This window comes from Bos grunniens, chromosome 22, assembly GCF_055505025.1.
Source record: "Bos grunniens cultivar Pamir isolate PY7600 chromosome 22, Bosgru_T2T1.0, whole genome shotgun sequence".
In the NCBI taxonomy this organism is placed as follows: domain Eukaryota; kingdom Metazoa; phylum Chordata; class Mammalia; order Artiodactyla; family Bovidae; genus Bos; species Bos grunniens.
In genome coordinates, this window is record NC_141186.1 from 10,015,737 (window position 1) to 10,031,120 (window position 15,384).

A 15,384-nucleotide genomic window follows, 5' to 3' on the forward strand; every position below is an offset into this window, starting at 1 on the left:
TGGTTCTCTTAGACCCGGAGCGTCGGCATCATCTCGTTACAGTGAATTCAGCAGGCAGCAAAGGGTGTGACTGTCAGTACAGCTCGTGTTCTATTTGGGTGCTTGTAAGCTTCCCTGGTGGCTCAGACGGTAAAGAATATGCCTGCAATGCAGGAGACCTGGGTTCGATCCCTGAGTTGGGAGGAGCCCCTGGAGGAGAGCATGGCAACCCACTCCAGTATTGTTGCCTGGAGAATCCTGATGGACAGAGGAGCCTGGAAGGCTGCAGTCCATGGGGTTGCAAAGCGTTGGACATGACTGAACAACTAAGCACAGCACAAAGAATCTAACCACGATGAAACTCTAGCAGGCCTTGGGCAGAAGACCATTCATCCTTCATATTTATTTTTACTTTAATTATTGTGAAATGGGAGGTGATTGTGGACCATATCCTGCAGCTCCAGCTAAAAAGATAAGCACATTTGTATTTGCATGGAGAAGCCTGTATATTTCTAACTGTTGTCTCAACCAGATAAAAGCAATAATTTTAAATAACAGTTCCCCGCATGGTGAGATTAAAGACTGTTCTTATTGCTGTTAACAAGGATAATCATGAGTTGATTAGGTAGATGAACAGAAACTATCTCGTTCTTGTTGCTTGGACTTGTGACATCATCTGTTGCCCAGCAGCTTCACTTTGGGGCCATCTGTTGGAAAACTGATAGAAACACAAAGGATTCAAAATTAATGTTCCCTGAACCCTATGATGAGCATTTCCTTTCAAATGTTTATCCCCAGATTTTCTCCTTAGAAAATATTAGTTATGGGTAGAAAACCATTTATACCAGGTTCAGGTGTGGGATTTTGTTTTTGAGTTACCCATTATGTAATTTAGAATCAATCACTCTTTTGTTGTAATAAAATGTAAGCAAGTTGACCTTTAAACTTTTTTGGCATCTTGAAATTGAAACTGGACTGATGTTGTCTACCTAGACCTCAAGGAAAAATCAGGAGAAACTAAATCCCAAATCATTAGAGCTTGGCCTTCTGCATATATATGTTCAAAGGATGTGTATCCGTGATGTACCAGAAAACATCATGCTGGTACTTCTTTCAGTTTCTTCAAAGCCAGTGTATATCCCAGTGGACATCCACTGCACACAGCGTACTCCACAGTCCAGTGTATTGTGCAGTCTAGCCCAGGGTCCAGTCCAGTGTACAGTATACTGTACAGTACAGTGTCTAGTCCAGGCCAGTGTACAAGGACACAGCTGGACAATCTGGTATATGGGCGAATGCACATCTGGCACACAGCTAGACACATCTGACACACAGCTAGACACAGCCAGCACACATCTGACACTTTGGTATATGGTCAAATGCACAGCTGGACACATCTGGACAGCTGGCATAGTGAAATGCACATCTGGACACATCCAGTGTACAGACCAGTGTCTAGGCCAGTCCAGTATACACCAGTGTATATCTAGTATACAGTCCAGTATACACTCCAGTGTACATCCAGTGTACAACTCAGTGCAGTATACACCAGTGTACATCTAGTATACAGTCCAGTATACACCAGTGTACATCTACTAGTCTAGTATACACTCCAGTATACATCCAGTGTACGGTCCAGTGTCCAGCCCAGTCCAATATGCACCAGTGTATATCTAGTATACAGTCCAGTATACACTCCAGTCCCGTATACACCAGTGTACATCTAGTATACAGTTTAGTATACACTCCAGTGTACGTCCAGTATACACTCCAGTGTATATCCAGTGTATGTCCAGTGTCTCTGTGCCTGTCTTCTCCATGTCCATAAAAATCCTATGAATGGCTCTTACAGTCATTCTTTCTTACAAGAAAGAGTAAAGCATAGTCAATAGGTTCAAAGAAGGAAGGATAAAAGAGGCAAAACCTAAGTAAACTGAAAATCAGATTGACACTGGATTCAGGTCAGTGGTGTGCCAGAGCGCTCTTGTTTTGGCCCACATGAGCAACATCCAAAACATCAGGAATTTTGCCAGCTGATTGTTAAGCCCTTTGTAGCCTGAAATTGGTGGGGATAGTTACATCAGGGAAATCAGTGAGCACTACAAATCAGGGCTTTTGTTTATCAGAGTCTGGGTTCCAGTGGACAACCGACATCTGTGGTTAGGGCACAGTAAGTCCAGGCTAGTGACATCCAACAGGTGACCTCGCTAAAACTCTTGGCTGCCAGTATCTGGCCGTTCAGGTCCTAAGTATCTCCCTGGTGTGTCCCTTCTCTCTCATCCTGCATGTCTGCCTTAGTATCTGTCTTTATCGTCTCTGGCCTAGATTACTGCTGTTGCCTCCCAGCAGACTCTACCACTGGAACAGTATTACTGCTAAATCTACCACTAGAGGGACTTCCCTGGCGGTCCAGTGGGTAAGACTCTGCGCTCCCACTGCAGGAGGCATCGGTTCCATCCCTGGTCGAGGAACTGAGATCCCAAATGCTGGGATCTACCACTAGAATAAAGTTTAGGTAAGAACCCTGCCAGTCTGCAACTGAAGAAGGTAGTTATCTTTGACTATTGGGGAAAATAATATATAACGCTTTCTTATATAAACAGGGTACTTTTGATTAACTATAAAGTAGGTGGGGTTTTTCTTTCTGTTTTGATGTAGGGTTCTACAGATTGAATCTATGACCATAGAACTTATATTCAGAATAGTTGACCGGGGCTAGCTTACAACCTGTAGCTATGCGAGAGTGACAGTAATAGAATCACTGTGGGGTTGACCCCACTTCTGACCTCATGATCATCCTGTTCTAGCCAGCTGATCGAAAGCAATTTGTCAATGGGAACACCCCCCCAGAGGGAATGCTCCCATGGGCCATGATTAAACCCACCTTTGTCTTCGCTCTACCCTGAGTTTAGTCTGTGGAGAGAACTCCTCTAAGCTGCTTCAGCACCAATTTGCTTTCACCCAGCCTGGTATAAGCATGCCCATAATTAACACTGGTAGATGTGCAGAAATGCAAGAATGCCACGTTTTCTAAGCCACACAGCCTCATTAAGAAAGTAAAACGTTTGTGAATCTCCTGCAGGTTTTCTCCCTCTGGGTTGTGGAGGTTCTCTGGCTGTCAGCACAGCACTCTGGGCCAGGAAAGTTCAGAGAATTACTTCAATAATATGACAGCCTCGTCCATTTAAAATGGAATTGAATGCCAGCTCCCCTCAGAGGCATTCATTGAAATTCTGTGCATGAGCTGTTCCTGTAGTCACTTAACAATGTCTCTCATGTTTGCCCTTATTTGGGAGGAAAAAAAAGAGAGAAAGAAAACTAGCTTTGTGGTTGCGATAACATGGATCCGGATGGTCTAATTACAATGAAGAGGCCCCAAGCTTGCAGTAATAGGATGGTTCATCTGATGTGTACGGACAGCCCCGGGAAAATGACCCATGCGTGGACATTCTCGGGGGACACTAAAGAGGCTTCTAAGAATTACACTCTGTGCAGCAAGCAAGCTAATGAGCTAAAGAGAAAGTAGGAAGGAAAACCACTGCTTCAGGAAGTATAGTTCCACTTACGGCTGGTGACAGCGTCCCCCAAGTTCATTAGGATGGACTGGGCTTCCCTGGGATGGGTGTGGCCTCCCTCGCTCATTCTGCATCTTGTTCCTAAGGAATGAAAACCACTGGATAATAAATGGCGAGGAAGAGAAAGAGGACAGAGACAGAGATGGCTGGTAAATCAGATGAAGGCAGACACTTACACAAAGATGAAAGACGTCAAAATGAACTTCAACAGCAAAAAAAAAGACAGTTTTTTTTATACCCCTCTTTTTTCATTTTTTGGACAGTTTTATGATATTTTACTTCATATATAAGAACAGTATCTTCTTATGATGTCCAGAGAAGATATTTTTATCCTGTATCTTAATCTTTGGACATGTTTGAGAAAAAAAAAGTCTTCGGATCCAGTCTATACTGCTTTTTTCTTTTAAAAGTTCTACATGGGGTTTTAGGGCACATAAATTGGGAAGTTGACATAAAGGCAAAATGCTTCAAAAGATACACGCCTTGCTTTATCAAAGGTGACCCCACTTAACCTTCACTGTCACATCAGGGAGTCATCACCTGGGAGAAGAAGCAAGACAGTATCTGCAAAGGCCAGGGGAATCAAGAGAACTGCGTGCCCCTGGACCCCGAGGGAGGCCCAGTGCCAGTGGGACTGTCAAGGGCACCTTCCACTCTACTTGAGGTGGGCACCGGGCATCCAGTACCCCAGACCTACTCCTCTGAAGCATAAGGAGGTGGTCCTCTTTCAGGAAACCAGAGAGATATCATGATCCCGTAGGACACATCTGTTCTCTCCACTCATGGCTAGCCACCTTGAACATCAAGGTGGTTCACATAGATGAAGCCAGAAGGGACCCCTGTCTTAAAAAGTGCCCTTCTAATGAAAGAAAACTTGGGAACAAATCCATAGTGTTCATAGAACTAGAACAATCATGAGAGCAGCCTCTAAACTCCCAAAGTACAGCCACCTCTGAGTGGCTGTAAAACAGGAGACCCAGGTTCAATCCCTGGGCTGGGAAGATCTCCTAGAGAAGGGACAGGCTACCCACTCCAGTATTCTTGCCTGGAGAACTCCATGGACAGAGGAGCCTGGCGGGCTACAGCCCACAGGGTCACAAAGAGTCGGACACGACTGAGCGACTAACACTTTTCATCTGACATCCTAGAGTTTCTGTGTATCTTCTCTTACCAACTTTCAAATACTATAGATACTTTTTATTTCCAAAGGTCACATGACTTTCTTAGCCACAGCTAGCTGCCTGATACAGTCAAGCAACAGAACTGATGTTATATTTAATGAGCAAATAAGTATTTTTTAATGCTTTTTTTTCTTTTTTTTCTAAAATATTTATTTGGCTGAGCCGGGTCTTAGCTGTGGCATGTGGGACCTAATTCCCTGACCAGGAATTGAACTCTGGCCCCCTGCACTGGGAGTGGGGAGACTTAGCCACTGGACTACCAGGGAGGTCCCAAGTTATTTTATCTTATATTTTGAGAGCATTTTGAGAAAACAATCCAAAGTAAATGTACAGAATCTTCGAAGATTGTGAGGAGAGGCGTTCTTTGAAATGGACCTAGTAAATGGAAACTGTAGTTTCCACTGATTAGGAACTAATGAAGTAAATGAAGGGACTAGAATCCATTTGACTCACACCCCCCCACCCCAGCTCCAACCTGACCACCTGTCTGGTATCCTGTTGTCTGAGTGACCGATCTTTTAAATCATTATTGAGTGGTCTGAGTTGATTTTGTCAGGCCAATTATGCTTTACCTTTGATTTTTCTTTCTTTGATACCAGCAAGACCATGTTCAACAGACTGTGGATCATAACTCTCATCATCTTAATGGTTTTAACTATTGAGAAAACAATGCAGTGAATGGCCATTGAGTAGCCGCCAGGCTAAGGAAGTTATGTTAATATATGAGAGTTGGAAGAATGTGCAATGAATAGTACTACAATTTAGGGAGCAAAAACAGGGATGCTCAAGCCAGAAAACCTCAACCTAAATTCTAGCTTTCCTTCCTACTAGCACTCTGACCCTGACAAATGTCTGGGTCATAGTTGTGTCTTTCGTAAAAGGAGTTTAATAGCACTGACTACCTCCCAGGATTGTTGTGACAATAAAGTGTAAGTGCTTAATTTACTGCCTGGATCAGAGTAAGCGATCAAACCAATATAGCTAATTAGCTAGTTCTGATGGAGAATCTTTAAAGAAGAAGAAAAAGTAAAAGAATCCATAGGAAACCAAGGAACAGAACCAGGCAGATATTATTAATAGAAAGTGGTATGTGGGATGCATGAACTATAAAAATTTAGCAAAGGGAGAAGCCAGTCCTGGATAAACATTTTTCTTTTTCATATTCTTCACCAGCTATGTCACAGCTGAACTACTGTAATTCCATCTCAAAACCATGTACGAAGAACAGAATTGGAATTTAGAACCAGCTACCCTGGTTCCTTAGAAGCCTGTGTGTGTTGGTTCACCCAAGAGAAGTCAGGTTTTACTTTTACAGATTATTAACTTTAGTCATTTGAAAAGACATTGTACCACATTAAGAATACTTAAACACAATAGGAAAATTGCACTACTTAGGTGGCTTGGGAAGGTGTTGAGAACTGTGTAGCTTCTTACTTTGCTCTGTAGATGCTGAGTTGGCCAAGAAGTTCATTCTGTAAGACGGTACAGGAAAACTCAAACGAACTTTCTGGCCAACCCAATATTTGCCCAATATTTGTAGTTAAGATACACCCTCCTCACCTTCAACCTTCATAACCAACAACAGCCAGGGAATCAAACACCTAAAAACACAGGTCATGACTTTGTCATTCATTCATTTCCAAAATGTTGGCTCCATAGCAATGTATGTACAAATAAGAGTTAAAATAGCATGTGTATCAATCATGCAAGTTTTAATTCCTAAATTGTAATTCCAATTTACATTCTGATTTTTCATAAATACACTACATCAAGCAAAATGTTTCCTTGACAGAATATTAATGAATTACCCTTGGACTACAAAGAGTATTCAATAACTGCCATATTTTAGTCAAAACAATGTTAAATTTCAAATCTGTAAGATCCAGACATTTTACATGTTATACCTCCTCAATCTTAGCAGAGGGGTATTCTTTTACTGGTCAGGAGGCATTTGTCCATTCCTGACCTTTTTACCTTCAGAAAATAAATGACGCATGTGACATGAAAATTGAATTAACCTCGACTGAAAAAGGAATGATACAAATAGCTAATGTCTTTACGATCGCCTTAGCAAGCCTCCAGGGCAGCTACTGTTGCTGTTTCTGTTTTGTACGATGCATTCTATCTGGCTAATCCTCAATAAATATGAAAAACAGATCATTTCACAGCTAAGAACTGACAAACGGGAACAGGCCTCTCATTTGAGCAGACGAGATAAGCAGGCTGCCACCATCTTCGCCTTCGGGCGAGCTGTGTCCCGGGCAGACCCTGTTAGTTCACTGAGGTCACTGCTATCAGATTTCTGTTTGTCTATTCCTAGACTGGAGTTCAGATTCACATTCCACACAGCCTCCTGTCTCAAGGACCTTTCTGCCGCCTACCTTCTGTAGCATCACTTAGAGCAGTGGGGCCCTCCGATTAAACCATTCCAGGTGTGACTTTCTTGCCTGGAGAGCGAACTGAGAAATGAATGGGGTTCATGAATATAAATTGGACTTTCCTTAACTTTTCATTTAGAAATTGTATGGCGTGATTCGCTCCCCACATAAATCTTTATTTGCCTTAAGTGTGTTGACTCTGGGAATCCTGGTGCAGAGCTGGTAGCCCATTGCTATGCGTGACTGGATGTTGAAGTTTACAAATCAGGCAGAAGTGGCTTGGGGAGGGCGACACCACGGCAGTGTCCCCACACCCGTGGGCTCAGCGAAGATGAACTGCATCCCCCTCCCACCACAGCCCGGGCCCGCACCTTTACTGGGATGAGGCCACCCGACCTCCTCATTCCTTTTCTCTCCTTGAATATTATCTGATAGCTACTTCCTCTTCCTACCAAGACATTCTGTTTTCTGTATGTCTTAGCAGCTCTATTATCATCCAACTGATTTTTCCCTTCACCCCAATTTTGGTTTATAGAGCTGATGTAATAAATGAATCTTTCATAGGCCATCTTGATTTATTTTTGAACAGACGCTGTGAAACAGAGTCATTCTGAAGATGACTCGGGACAGGCTGGAAGGATTCAATAAGCAAATGTATCCTCTTTAGACGTGAGGCCACCCGACCTCTCCTGCCCTCTCCCCTCCCCTTCTTCCCTCTCTTTTCTGTTTCCATCATAGCCATGTGTATCCTGCAATAGTACCCCCGAGACCAACAGGGGTTCACCCTAAGATCCAAGTATAAACCAGATTTTTTCAAAAGACATTTCTCTCATTTTCAACCTGTACTTTGACTGTTCAACCAGAAATAAGCACCATTACACAGACCTGAAGATGTGCTCACGTTGCTTGCTCTTTGCTATAGAAACAGGACATGGTAAGGAGGCTGTGATCATGAATTTTCTACAGTCATGCCAAGTTTTTTTTTTTTTTTAACATATATAACAACAATCCTTGCTACAGTGAATTTGATATGGCTAGTAGTAATGTCCTAGTAATAATAAAACAGCAACAGAATTTTTTTTTTCAGGGCCAATGGGTATAAGAATAAAAGGGGGAAATCCTAGAGAACAGATTTTTGCAATGAATGTTAAAAGAAATTTCTCCCTGCATATGAGGCATTGTGGGAGGTAGGGAGGACCGTGGCGTGGCCTTAAGTCACATTTCTTGTTCCCAAGTCTGATGATTTCTCCATATTGTATAAATTTCAAACACTTTGCCTTATTTATAAACCCTCTGGGCTGAGGTTATTGAGATCCAGTAGACCTGCAGAGCACATGTAAGGGAGGCTTTGACTGTGTACCCATGAACTCAGAATAACTGGAGGAAAGGTGGCCATGACCCTTAATTACATTCTTAGTATGTGGTGTCTATACTAGAATTTAAAATAACCTAGGAAGTAAAACCACTATTAAAATGGAGTAAGGAGAGTGATGTGAACATTTTTAAAAATGGGGCACAGAAAAGAAGGTCAGAGGATGGTTTCCAGGTTACGCCCTGGCTCCACTCACAGATGGGTGCAGGCACCGTCCCAGCCTCCTGACCCGGCTCGTCCCCGAGTTTGCTCTCTCGAGTGTCTCTGACTTTGCTTCATTTTCATCTCATTTGATGAACAGAGCTGATCTCTTAACTTAGTGGCTGTTTACAAGATACACTTCCACAGTATTTCTAAGGTGAATGAAAACATTTTTGGCCGAACACAGGATTGCCAAGTATTGTCTATTGTAAAGACGCTAATGTAATTTCATCCTTTCTCAATTGAAACTCTCACATACACTCAAAAGAAAGGCTATTTATGAACAATGGGCACTGATTAGGAATTTTTTACCCTTTGTTTCAATTTTTTAAATCTGATTGTAAAACTTAGTGTTCACATCAAGAAAATGTAAAGCCTGTCTCCCAGAGAACCGTATTAAGACAGCAGTTGGCCTGGTTTCAGTATGATTAATAACAGGAGCTCTGGAAGGACCTTATTTTATAGCATGAAGGGAATCTGTTTTATTTCTCTATCACATGTCATCTTCACCAACATCATAACTTTCTTTCCAAAATTTATAAGAATAGTTGACAGCTTTGCTTTAAGAATGCATTTTAAACCACATCTTGTAGTAGGGGTTAAAATAATTAGAATAAATTCTGGTCCCCTTAAAAAAGAAAGAAAAGAAGCCCTACCAACTGGCCCACCCGGAAGGACACCAGCAGATACATTCTTTAAATTTTGTATTCTGTATAATCTATGATATATACATGGTCTCTTATGGGAGTGTTTTGCCAGAACGTTCTCTCGGGGGCGAGTGGTGGAACAGAATAAAAGTGTGACATACCTGCTGTTGTTGCCTTTGTCTGAGTCAACAAATATTGAATTAGGTCGAGTTGTGAGTCTTCTTGGGCACTAGGGCATGGAAAATAGAACGTGTCCCAAGTTAAGAGGCTGTTTGGTGATCTCTCTGTGAAGTGAGGTAGTGCAGGAAAGTCAGAGGGTGAGAAAATGAGTCAATTTAATAAAGAAAAACTTGATACTTTGTGACTTCTCCAAGAATCATTGAAACCAAAGCAAAAGACAGATCTGAAAGGTATAATTTACAGCAGTCAACCAACATCAGTAGAGGTTCCCATCTTTGTGTCATGAAGAATGTACCACTACCACAACACTAACCCTTGGATGGAAATATCAGTGAATTTTTTGGAGTCATACCCTCATCCACTCTTGAGAAGCAAAACATGCATAGTTAGGAAATAAGCATTCCTAATACAGAGTGAAAGGTCTTCAGGTTGGCTGGTGAAGAAGTTCTCTTACTCCATGCAATTTCATCTTCGTTCTCCTCGGTACAACCAGTTCAAAAGATGTTTCCTCTTTGCAGGTTACCAGCCAGTCTTGTCTGGTCAGCAGGGGTTCCAAGGCCTCATGGGGGTGCAGCAGCCACCTCAGAGTCAGGGCGTGATGAGCAGCCAGCAGGGAACTCCAGTGCAGAGCGTGATGGTCTCCTACCCAACCGTGTCTAATTATCAGGTGCGTGTCTGGAGCTTGGGAAACAGTGCTTTGAAAGCAGAACTTGCCGAAGTACAGGCTGTGGGTGTGTCCCCGTCTCAGATGGTTGGCTAGGTGGTAGGGGGTGCTAGGTGCCGTCGTGTTGATGATTTTGAGTCAAGATTACACTAGACAAATAGAAAACAGAAAATGTACATTTCTATAACACAAATGGCTTTTGAATGCCCTTCTAAGTCTGGTTCCATATAAACTTTCTATTCAGGAAGGAAAATTCTTTCAAGTTCTGTTCATGAAGACCTCTAGACATTCTGTTGAAATGGTACTTAATGAGAGACAGTCCTCGTGACAAATTTTTGTTTGTTTTGATCACAGCCAAAGAAACTTCATTTCACCACAAATTTAACTTATAAAGCTTTTTAAATGGCATCTCAGATTGATCTAAAGGGTATTTATTGGACCTGACAGTTGCATTTTCCAGACTAAACTCACATTGAGTATTTAAAGTGTCACACCCCCTTCTGTAATGTATATTCTGAAATTCACTGAGAGGGAAAGTGAAGGGTTGGTGAAGTATGTTAATCATTCAGCTTAGCTGCACCAAGGACCTCTGGCCCTAGAGACCCTCTCCTCAGTCTTCCTGCCTTGACCATCCTTGTTCACGTTGCACCAGTCTCTACTGCCAACTCAATATGAAATGTTCTTGAAAGTTGCAAGTTGAGAGTAAGGTAGGTTCGTAGGACAAGAGCCTCTGTTATTATCAGTGGCTCCAGGCCACTTTGCATAAAACCAGAATGGGAGTGTGGCTTTCCAAAACAGAGAGAAATCCAGAGAGGGGGGTGGTCCACACGGCAGTCCCTGGAGAGCCAGGAAAGGGGAAGGAAAGAGGCTCAAAGCTAACACTTTCTGAGCATTTACTTCTCACCAGACACGGCCCAAGTGCTGTTGCATCCTCCGGAGGCTCGATTTCAGGGGCCACTTTGAAGGAGGTGTCATTATGCATGTGGAATCAGAAAATCAGGGTGGTTAAATGCTTTGCCCAGTGTGAAACAGCTGATAAAAGGCAGAGCTGGGGCTCCAGTCCCAAAGTGTGACTGTTTTTGATGACACGACCGTAGCTTGCGGGACACCCCGGAAGGCTCTCCTCATACAGGGACGTGTCTTGTGTCTCCACACAGGTGCCAATGACCCAGGGTTCTCAAGGACTGCCCCAGCAGTCATACCAACAGCCACTCATGCTACCTACCCAGGCCGGCCAAGGCTCCCTCCCAGCCGCCGGGATGCCCGTGTACTGTAACGTCACACCGCCGACCCCTCAGAACAACCTTAGGCTGGTGGGCCCGCCCTGCCCCTCCAGCACTGTCCCTGTGGTGTCGGCCAGCTGCAGGACCAACTGTGCCAGCATGAGCAACGCCGGATGGCAGGTCAAGTTCTGAGCGCTCCGGCTGTGGCCCGTGTCTTCCGACACTACCGTGGCCCTTTGCGGGAGGAGGAGCCAGGTGGGCAAACTCGCTGAGGACTTAAGTATTCACTCCACACCCAAATGACTGCTGCTGGTATTCTGTAAAAAAAAAAAGACTAATCCACACGTTAGCTGGTTAATGGTGCATATTTCCGTCATGTCCGCTAGGTATGCCTTTCTAGCTTAGCTAGTGACATGAATTCATCAAGGTAAGATTTTCTCCTACCACTGAATACCACTGTGTAGACGATACTATCCCTAATTTGGATTCTTAGTTTTGTACTTTGTGTTGAGTTTGTGATGCTAAGAAGTATTTAAAAAAAATTATATACTGCAATCACATTGTACCAAAGCTGTAATGGAAAAGAAAAGAATCGATGAATGGAAGGAATAATTTATATACACAATAGAGTTTTCTTTTTTTAATGGATATATACTGTATTGTAGTGTTTAATCGAAATAAAACTATTTGACCTTATGGAGGAAGGTCATGTTTTTACCACCAGTTTCTTTCACTCTCTGTTCCCCTGTGTGTTGGCTTGTGTCGCTTTTATCCCCTTCAAGCACTACTTTATAAATAATGCACAGAAAAGATATTCTGGGTGTTTGTAGATGAACTGGTATCACACTAGTAGGCAAACACGGCACCAACTGCAGTTTCTTGTCGTGAATACCACAGGGCTGGCTCCTGGAAATAAATGGCATGTGGCATATCCACTCATTGAACATACATTTTTGAAACGCACACACCTGGCCTTTAGTTTAGGCCCACTGAATGCGTGTAGCTGTACTTCACCAGCTGGGAAAATCCGCGAACAGCAGCTCTATACCAAATCCTGTGCTAAACCCTGTGCCAGCTCCATTCAGATTCCGTCCACCACCTGGGAAACAAGGAATCTTTGCTTAGAGGGAAATTAAAAGAGGCACAATCTAGGACTTCCCTGCGTGGCCCAGTGGTTGAGAACCCACCTGCCAATGCAGGGAACACAAGTTCAGTCCCTGGTCCAGGAGGATGCCACATGCCAGGGGGCAACTGAACCCGTGTGCCACAGCTACTGAGCCTGCACGCCCTGGAGCCCGTGTGCCGGAAGAGAAGCCACCACAGTGAGAAACCTGCTCTCCGCAACGAGAGAAAGCCTGTGCTCAGCAACGAAGACCCAACACACTCAGAAAGAAAGAAAGAAAGAAAAGAAACCAGCCCAGTCTAACTTCACCCATTATGTTGGGTCACATAGTGAAAAGTACCACATGTATTGACAGTAAGTCAGAAACTCAAAGGTGCTGATGCTTGTCCTAATGATTTAAAACAAGGCAAAATAAAGCAAGCATTTGGTTACCAAGATGCAAAACAGTCACACACACACACACAAAAACATCGAAAAGGCTGTTCCTGTATAATCTCAAAATGTTTACCTCCCTGTGGATTCTGCAGGTAAGACCATTTATGACAACCTTTGAAAAGTAACATCTGAGTATCATCTCTGGCCCTTCCAGGGGGTATTTAATGAGAGAATAAAACCCCACAGCTTTCACTTCACTATAGACGTACAATGACTAACAGTTCTGTTAACTCTATACCTAAAAAACACTTGCCAGTGAGAAGGATTTGGAAAGTATGTATGGGTAATTCCCATTATTTTTCACATTACCACATTCTGTATATTAGATTTTTTCATGTCCATGTCCTTTAGCTGGAGATGGAGTTAGGCAGCCAGATGCAAACCACCTTCCAGATTGAGTTCAGTCACTCAGTCGTGTCCGACTCCTTCTGACCCCATGAACCGCAGCACGCCAGGCCTCCCTGTCCATCGCCAACTCCCGGACTCCACCCAAACCCGTGTCCATTGAGTCGGTGATTACTGCTCCTTAATTTTACATTAATTTTCCTTTAAAAGGGAATTTCACACATACCATCATCACCTTCATTCCTCGTGAAGTCTGTTCCATTTCCCCACTTCTCAGTCTACTGACTTCATCATAAGTAAACCAGAACTATGACAAATGTTCTAAGAAAAAGGGATGTTGCATTTTTAAATTGAGCCATTAAACCAATAGGTTGAGTAGCTTTTAAACCAAGAGCTGCTCTGAGAAGAAGCAAACTGTTCGCCAAATTAGTATTTTCCCCTAATGGAAGGAGGCAGCTGACCAATATGGACTCATTTTTGAAATACATTTTCCATGGAGCCCTGTGACCCTGGCAGTGATCCCAAACCCAAGGATCCAAATATAGGCTGAATGTTTTTTTTTTTTTTTTTTCCATACTATTCTGAGAAATTTGAAGCACTTCTTTAATGAGTCTTAGAATTACTGAGCCTTCTTTCCCATGGATTTGAAGCCTACATCATGCTAAGTGTAAAGACAGATAGATCTTTGTTGTTGTTGGCCATTCTTTTCCAAATGTTTCACTCTCATATGTAGACATTTGACTTTTATTGCATAGCAAATCCCTTTACTTACTGTTTATAGCTGAGCCATCTTCCTTCCTTTCACTAAATGCTTGTATCCAGTATTACTTTATTCCTAATATCATGTTAAACTTACTTTACATTTGAATATTCGAGATGGCTGCGTAGGGAGACAGTTTTATTAGTGAAGCACTTCCAGAATTTAATTTACTGTCAGGAGAACATTCAATTGTTTTCACATTGATTAAAATTGTATTACAATCACATTTGGAAATTATATATATGTCTATAAACTTATATAGATACATATGTAAATAAATATACAGTCATCTCTGATGATTCTCCATGTGAAAGTAAAAGAGAACACAAGTGACTCATGCATTCATTTATTCAGCAAACTTTTACTGCATACTTGATTATATCCTAATTAGTGACACAATTCCAAGTAAGACTACCAATACATTTCATGCCCACAGATTTACTCTTGTAAGTTTTTTCATACATTTGGTTATCCTGTGATGGTTAGAACTGAATGTTCTAACTAGGATACCAATGAATTTCAGCCATTTTATTGTTTTAATATCATTCCCCAGCACGTGGAGTAGGATAAGACCGTGTGTTACATAACATTATGGAAATGGATTTATGTAAGTAATTATAAATATAGCTGGAGGCTAAGTCATAAATCACAAAACAAAATAGCTGGGGTAGGGACGTGCCTGGTGGTCCACTGGTTAGGACGCTGCACTTCCACCACAGGGAGCATGGGTTCAGTCCCTGGTGGGGGAAGTAAGATCACCTGTGCCACGTGGCGCAGCCAAAATACAGGGGGAAAGCGGAGTGCATATGAGCCAGAGCAGCTTCTCGAGAAGAAGGACAAAGCAGGCACAGCCGGGAAGGAGAGTGGCAGCAGAAACGGCTTTTGCCGTCAAAGTAAGTGAGTGCTTGGACTCAGCCTCCACTTTTGCCGTCAAAGTAAGTGAGCGCTTGGACTCAGCCTCCACTTTTGCCGTCAAAGTAAGTGAGTGCTTGGACTCAGCCTCCACTTTTGCCGGCGGTTGGCACGGGAGGCCGCTTCCATGCGCCTGTCCCCCAGCTGCCTGTATTCTGCATACACGGGCACATCCAGGACAGAGGGGCATGCCCACCCTCACCAGCACCGGGGTGCCCTCATGGGCAAACTCATCATTCCCAGGCCAAAAACAATCAAAGAACTGCACATACCTCACCCTAAAGGTGGAGTCCAACCACATCTTGCACACTTAAAATCCAAGCAATATCTTAAAACAGTTTTTCTAAAACATTTTCTTTCCATAGAAGACTTTTTCCTTGGGATATTTATAGTTGTTAGATTAAACCTG

At 42.9% G+C, this 15,384-nt stretch overlaps 1 protein-coding gene and 1 long non-coding RNA gene across 25 annotated transcripts in view; one reads left to right on the plus strand and one right to left on the minus strand.

Annotated features, from left to right (window-relative positions):
* ARPP21 (cAMP regulated phosphoprotein 21) overlaps window positions 1-12,117 on the plus strand; it is a 162,764-nt gene extending 150,647 nt beyond the window's left edge. For all 24 annotated transcript variants that reach the window (XM_086365785.1, XM_086365770.1, XM_086365766.1 and 21 more), the window contains 2 exons: window positions 10,032-10,180; window positions 11,335-12,117. In XM_086365785.1, the coding sequence (XP_086221911.1) occupies window positions 10,032-10,180; window positions 11,335-11,592 (407 nt within the window). In that variant the 3' untranslated portion in view covers window positions 11,593-12,117. The remainder of the gene's footprint in view (window positions 1-10,031; window positions 10,181-11,334) is intronic.
* The window catches only part of LOC147348007 (uncharacterized), a 122,178-nt gene continuing 107,157 nt past the window's right edge, over window positions 364-15,384 (minus strand). Inside the window, exons 3-6 of the long non-coding RNA XR_015150899.1 lie at window positions 9,968-10,326; window positions 9,495-9,562; window positions 3,546-3,635; window positions 364-697 (exon numbers count right to left, since the gene is read on the minus strand). This is a non-coding gene — a long non-coding RNA (uncharacterized LOC147348007). The remainder of the gene's footprint in view (window positions 698-3,545; window positions 3,636-9,494; window positions 9,563-9,967; window positions 10,327-15,384) is intronic.